We start from the raw sequence: 7469 nt of genomic DNA, 5'->3' as shown, positions 1-7469 counted from the left end.
AAATTCTTGAAAGTAACCTCACTTCAACCCACAGTAAAATGCTGAGAGCGCTGCATAAATACATTCAGTTTAGAGTTGTAAAGCACATTTAGCTGATAAAATATTTACCCTTTTACTTAAACAAGTAAATGATTTGATCATTTCTTCTCTCTCTGCCAGGACGTCCACCGTACAAAGACAAGAATCTATGACCTTTGCGTTCACATTTTAGCTCAGATGTTCCTCTAATTTCCCTACTAATGACATAATTCCTTCATTGTATTACATGACAACACACAGTCTTGTTTTCTGCAGACAGAAGAACAGATTCTCTTTCATCCATGCAGCCTGTGCTTTTCTGTCAAGTACGATCTGCCATCCTCCATTCTCTTCTTTCTTTCACTTTTTCACACATGCACATCCTTGTACTTCTATCTTATGAGGACACTCATTGGTATAATGCATTACCTAGCCCCTTACTCTAACCCTAACCATCTCAACTAAATGCCTAACCCTAACCAAATTGTAACCTTTACCCTAAAACGGAGTTTTAATCTTCAAAACAGCCAAAAACTGTCCTCAAATGTGGACACTGGGATCATTTCATTATTTATATTATAATAAAGTCGCTAATGTGTGACAAAATATAAAGCTGTTTATTTTAATACCTGAACATGGCTGACAAATGACAGAAATGTGATCAATGAAGTCCCAATGTCCTCAAACGAGTACTTTAAAATTGATGTTTTGTTAAATTTGTGCATCGTATCAACCTAAAATGTTAATAAGCATAAAAAAAAAATGTTTTAACCTTTGCTACCACTAGATGGCAGACTAAAGCGTCCACTAATGAGGACAATGGGTCCTCTTTAGTGGACTAAAACCTAAAACTTAACGTCCCTATACAAGGACGCAGGGTCTCAGGAGGATATATCTGAAATGACACAACACTGTCTTTAAGCTTTGTACTTAGCACGTCTTCTTCTTCAAGCAACATCAAGCAGCATTAGATGGGCCTAAATCATGGGTCACATGTACGAAAATGAGTCACAGTGATTTGGCTCTGACCACAGGACTTTAATGTGGTCATGAAACATAATTTTACATGTAACCTTCCAGCAGAGATAGTGTTTACATGGAAGCTGGGCACCGCAAGTGAAGTCTCCTTGGCTAATACAAACCCCATCTACTTTAAGGTAAAGTCAATCTGTTTTAACTTGTCTCTTGTCATGTTGCTGATGTCTGCTCTGTTAGGGATATAGTCAAATTCTAAAATTATGTTCAGTAAAGCTCATATCATCAGTATTAATATTAAATTAATTGCTTCTGCAGGTTTGGTGGGAAGTTATAATCTTATCAGCTGTGTTTTGAATAATCAAAGCATCTGCTGAAACATTTTTTACTTTTGTGAATAATTTTACACATTGTTCACATTGGTTTGCTAAATGGCTCAAACATGTGAACGTCTACCAAATTAATTTACCAAAGAAAGGCACAGTTATATAATGTGTACACATCATGGACGAAGCTAAGATTGTGATATTATTTTTTTCAGGAATATTGAAAATTGATTCATTTCTTTAATATAGCAACTGTGACAAACACTAAACTTCGGACACAAGTTCTTCTTCACTGCATTTCAATTTATTTACAACTTACATTTAATTACTGATTAAATATATCAGCACTCAACAACAAAGACGCAACAATATAAATATACACAGACCATTTTGAAGCAAAGAACAGTAGATTCCATCTCTGCTTTTCTTGAAGAAATTATATGGCTCAGTAAAACTTTTTCCATCATTTACAGTATTGTTATTCCTCGCTCTCAAATTCGTCACCGTCGTCATCATTCTTGCAGCGTAAAATAATCAAAACCACCATGGCAAAAATCTGTAAAGAGAACATTTTGTCAGTACACAAAAACAGCAAAGAGATACACGTACAGACAGATTAGAGACAGGGCAAGTCCTTCATGATACAATAATAAGTAGGGATGTCCGATATTGAGTTTTTGACGATATCCAATAACCGATATACCGATACGGTATACCGATATTTGCAGGCGTTGTTTTGTTTTTTTGTTTTTTTTTCGCCCCAACTAATTTTAGGTAGCTAGGAACTTGTTAGCCGCACTAGCTACACTCTGTTATTGTTTTGGCTCCGGGAGCGGTTTGATGAGGTCATCAATCGTGCGCCGGTAAATGTCTCAGGACCTGACAATCAGCAGCAGCAGCAAAACCCGGGCATCGTGTTATCTGTTTTCATTATCAGTGGTAAAACCGATAACGATATGAACAGATATAACAAAAATAGGCTAATATCGGCCGATTTTATCTGTTGGCCGATATTATCGGACATCCCTAATAATAATGTAATAAATGCAATATAGATAAATACAACAAGATAATTGACAGCGTTAATACGGTAACTTTATGGAAAATTTTCAATGAAAACAGCAACCGCAAAGAACAACGTTGTTTGACTAAGTACCTCAAAAATAGCAATTGACAGGATCACACCAGCAGTGAAGTCCGTGTTTGAATGTACCACCCTCTGCAGCCTGTCAGAGCAGCCGTCCACGTCCTAGAAGGGAAGCAACGGGATGTAACTGAGAACAGGAAGAACAACGTGCAACGTGGATGGAAGTCAGACCAAAAGTAAGCTGCACCGAATTGTTTGCTTTGCGCTCGGTGCACACGCCGACGTAGAATAAACTGCAGCACCTAGACGGATAAACATCGCCTCCGTGGGCAATGTCAAAAGGGGACCCGTCAAAGTCTCTGTAGTTCTTGAATCCGCAGCATTTCATCTGGAAGGAAACAAAGGTGTTAATCCTGAAACGTTCTTCTTTCGTTGCTGTTTATCACAACAGTGTGAATTCATTCATTAATTCATAGAGTCACCTCGTCCATGGTGCTGTTCCACATTGATGTCACTTCTTCGTTGTCTCCATACTCCTCTTGAATACTCTTCTTGACCTCACCATGCATACTATTAAGATACTGGTCAGCCTGGTCACAGTAATAAGTCATCACACGTATTAAAGATTAAAGAAAGCCCTTCAGAGTTTCTGGGAGCACAATGTCCCCCCTGTTATCCCTATTAGAGCCACTTACTGAGTTCTTGTAGACAAGCACCGCTGTGGCTCCTGAAACCTCGACAATGAAGCTAATCAGCAAACTAAGGCAGTACTGAAAAGACGAGAGAAATTACGTAAAAAAACAAAAAAAAGGTCCATAAGTATGAAAGAGGAAGTGCAGGGGTCTAAACTAAAAGTACACGGCGAAATAAGTTTTGAATATTTCAAATTAAATGTTACACTAAATCACACTAAATCCTAGTGTTTTGGGAATATTTTATTATTTATCTGAACATAAAATACGTTTTTTAACCTATATTCAAGCTTAATTATTTCAATGCATTGACTTTATCATAAAATTCTTACCAGCAGTAGAATGAGTTTGCTGTCTTTGAGACACACAAAGGCGCCCAGAAAGCCCATGACCAGCATGACAGGACCCACCGCGACGAGCAGGTACATCATGTTGACCAGTGTCGATAACTGAGAAGGAACCTTGTAGTGCTGCAGTAAAACCAGCTCAGAACCACTGTCAGCTATCATCTTCGCTCCCTCAATAATAACCATTATGCCAAAGCACTGCACGATGAGGAGAAAACGACAAGTAAGATAAACAACAAACGAAGCAGGTAGAAAATAAGAGGGAAGAGAATTAGCAAATTCACTGATGTAACCAAGTTATGACAATGCTAAGTGACGCTATGTTGGTTATCTGTGCTAATCACGGGAGCAGTATCACTGCGTGAATTAAAATGACATTATTGGTCTAATTTCTTTGCCAACTTACGATCAGGAGGGTAGGAATGCCTATCATCATCAGTCTGGCATTCGAGCTACAGCTTTCCTTGTTTATTTTACACTGTTGAAAAAAAAAAGGAACAAAGAAGTTAGTTTGGTTAATCTGATCATATAACTAGTGCTATAAGTGAAATGTGACACATGGCGTGAAAATCAATGTCTTGTGTGACATTAAATGACGTTTTCTCCTGTTACACATTAACCAAACGTACTCACACGTTCTCTTACTGTAAAAAAGTTTTAGGTTTTCTTTCCATATAACATTCAACTGTAAAACATTACAGTTCACCTGTACGCCAACAGTGCTGATCATTTTGAAATGAAACTGCAGCGTCACAAAACTAATGACATACCAGTTAAAGACAACTTTAATATCATAGTATCATGGTCTAGTCTTATCACACGTCAAATACCAAAGAACAGCCATAAAAACAGACTCACCATTGTCCTCAGGCGGCAGCTCAGTTGTAAAGTTAACGGTATATTTTACTTCCTTGTCCACACTAATTAAAAAACAAAACAAAAAACAAAGCTATGAAATAAACACATTGGCATTCTCTTGTTTAGTCTGGGTGATAGCAACAATGAACTTCTTTATTTTTGTTGTTTCTTTTCTTAAATAGATACATTGTACGTCTTAAATACATTGAGCAAGTGTATCACTGTAATGCACTGTAAGGTTTCTGTTGTTTTTTTATACATTTTTTTATGCATTTGGAAAAAACACAACAATTGAACTTGCTCACACGTGACTTGGTGCAACAGTATAGAAGCTTTAGCCAGAGATGTAACAGCAGATTTTCCAGAACTGGTTAAACTGTTAAACGGAATAAAACAGGGCAGCTGTTTTTTCTAAATATGATATCAGCTGTCACGTGGTCCATAGTCATCCCTTTAGGGCCTGGACTGGATCCTGTAGCGCAGGGGTTCTCACCAGAGACCCCTTTTACAGGGGAGAAAACCTTTGAGGACGCGCTCATACTCCTCACGCCAATTAAATTCTATTTAGTACCATTCGTGATTCTAGATGCCATAGGAATTATTTGTTTTAAACTAAATACTAACTTAAAAGCCTGTTTCACAGAAAAAAAAAACATCATTTCATTTTACACACAGAGTAATTTTATTCAAATGACATTTTGTAGCTTTCAGAAAATGAACAGCATCAAAACTGACACAGTCCAAATGAATCGGTTCATTTAAAAATATTTTAAAGCCGACTTAAGCGCCCCTCATTCAAATTATTGACAGAAAACTTTTTATTCTTCGCCCTTTCGTGAGGAATAAAAAATCTAGACTATTATTTTGTGTGCTAAATGATATGGTCCGTCATTTTGCTTTTGAAGCGTTTAGCAGACCACGTGTTTAAAAAATTATCTGATCTTTATCAGATATATACGACAGTGTTCAGTAAAACCTCAGAAACTATAATATGTCAAAAAATATTCTTACCTTTAAATTTTGCTGATAACGGGGTTATCTCACTTGTTTGTCTCTTGTGACCTTTTGTGGGATTAATAGCAGTTTCAGAACATGTCATGACATCGCTCTCATCACTTTTTCTGTCTCTCCACTTAAAAGCACAGCGACAGTTTTCTTGTCAAGCACGACAAACCGAATCCGCGTGTTGGAGACGACTGAGATACAGGCAGACGGGCAGTTTATCAGTGGTATCGTGTAAGTTTTCAATGAGACCCTCCTAAAGCACTCCACCTCTGCATACTCAGTCTGGCTACATGGTGTCCCGTGCATAATTCTATAACTTAGACTTAGACTAACTTTATTGTCATTTTGAATGCACAGTGTGTACACAGAACGAAATTTCGTTGCATACGTTTCAGGACATAAAATTACAAATGAAATAAGATAAAAGTAGAATATAAAGTGCAGCAGCGATATAGGAATGTGTCATAGCGCGAGAGGAAACTGTCTTACAAAATGTTCACAAAATGTTCAACAAGAAGTAAAGTTTGAAATGATAACAAAGTCGTGAGATGAAGTGAGGCAAAGGAAGCAAGACTGTGGGAAGTGACGCATCCCACAGCCGAAATAAGGGAATGCTGCTAGTCAAGCCTTAAATATGTTGCAGTGATTTGTGGATAAGAGCATCACATTAGTTTCTTCTTAATGTCATGATTAGTTAACAACAGGGACTCAAAACGTGCTCTGCTGAACTCTAATCTATGGCTACCACCGTCGGTATCAGTGGGAACTATTTGGCTACTGTGGACTTTCCATCCTTGATGGGTGCTCAGTCTCACCTCCTCTGTATCAGCAGCCGCCTGCTTCATCTAAGCTGGGTGAAGGAGTGTTACTGCAGGTGCTTCCTGGTCCAGGACTACCAAACCTGTTTCCAAGTACGCCTATAACCACTCTTTTATTATTGCTATTATTTGCATTCATTTACTCTTACTTCACTTTCCCTTGTCTTGTATGCACTATCCTTAACTGTTGCTGCAACACTGAAAATCAGACGATTGTCGTATCTTATCATATTCAGTGGAAAACAGGAAAACAGGACAAATAACACTTCTTAATTTATCTAGACAGAAAGAGTTCCTCCTTTAAAAGCTCCTTCAAAAAGAATAAAGTTCATACCTGTAACGCAGGGATGTCCGCGTGGCCGCTGTTGACTGAACAGGAATACATGATGACTGAGCCTCACCCTGACTTTTGTGCTCGGGTTAGAAATATTTTCTGACCAAAGTCCATTCACAGACAAGAGACTTTATCATCTGAAGCTTTACACCATTTCAGAGTCAGGCTTAATCATTCATTATGCTCATGAATGATATTTCAGATGTGACACCAGGACGATTTCAGAAAGAGGAGGAAGTAAAAGTTTTCAACAATTTGATGTTAAAAATAACCACAAACCTGATGAAAGTTTAATTGTCCTGTAAATAATTACACGTATCTTTGCGGGGGATTAAAAATATGGCTTACAATAACTCAATAAATATATTATCTCATGAGCAATTATCTCGTGACCATAAATACAAGCTCATGTATATTGCTGTCACTTTGTGTACTTTGTGTACTGTACTCTTTGTACGGTACTTTTTGTTGCTTGTTGCCTGTTGTCCTGTTTAATGTTGTTGTCCCATTTAATTTCTTTAATCCTTTAATTTCTTTCTGGTCACTGTTGTACTGCTGTAACATCTGAATTTCCCCTCTGCGGATCAATAAAGTAGTTATTAATCTTAATCTTAATTTTATATTATCTCATGTGCCACAGATAAAGGAGCACAGAGAGATGCTTTGTTATGTAGCCGACAACCACTCTGTCCTTGCTGTCAGATGACAGATGACAGCTTAAAACTAAGGTGATTACTGAAAAGTAGTAAAACTCATGCATTTAACAACAGTATAACTCTTGGAAAATCAAGGGTTACATCAATATGCTGGAGCCTATCCCAGCTGTCATTGGGCCAGAGGCGGGGTACACCCTGGACAGGTCGCCAGCCTATCACAGGGCTAACACAGAGACAAACAAACAAACGAACAAGACTTTATCAAAAAGGGAAAGCTATCAAAATTCTCTTTAAAATTCCTTAAACATAGTGTCTTGTCCAATAAGACCTGGATCCTCCCAGTGGCACTGACA

General features: G+C 37.8%; 1 protein-coding gene across 2 annotated transcripts; it reads right to left on the bottom strand.

Annotated features, from left to right (window-relative positions):
* Positions 1 to 1601: 1601 nt before the first annotated feature.
* LOC124998049 (tetraspanin-1-like) lies at positions 1602 to 6533 on the bottom strand. Of its 2 annotated transcripts, none has more exons than XM_047572176.1 (10): positions 6461 to 6533; positions 5315 to 5365; positions 4304 to 4365; positions 3852 to 3923; positions 3431 to 3643; positions 3102 to 3176; positions 2889 to 2996; positions 2654 to 2794; positions 2476 to 2568; positions 1602 to 1875 (listed from the first exon to the last, which is right to left on the bottom strand). In XM_047572176.1, the coding sequence occupies exons 3-10, from the start codon at positions 4304 to 4306 to the stop codon at positions 1798 to 1800; spliced, it is 783 nt and encodes a 260-aa protein (XP_047428132.1). In that variant the 5' UTR covers positions 4307 to 4365; positions 5315 to 5365; positions 6461 to 6533; the 3' UTR covers positions 1602 to 1797. The 2 variants fall into 2 exon arrangements, with proteins under 2 accessions (XP_047428132.1, XP_047428133.1); XM_047572177.1 differs by having other exon boundaries at positions 2709 to 2794.
* Positions 6534 to 7469: the final 936 nt, after the last annotated feature.

Source organism: Mugil cephalus, chromosome 20, assembly GCF_022458985.1.
Source record: "Mugil cephalus isolate CIBA_MC_2020 chromosome 20, CIBA_Mcephalus_1.1, whole genome shotgun sequence".
NCBI lineage: Eukaryota > Metazoa > Chordata > Actinopteri > Mugiliformes > Mugilidae > Mugil > Mugil cephalus.
The sequence above is the reverse complement of the archived record's forward strand: the minus strand, read 5'-3'. Positions and strand labels throughout refer to the sequence as shown.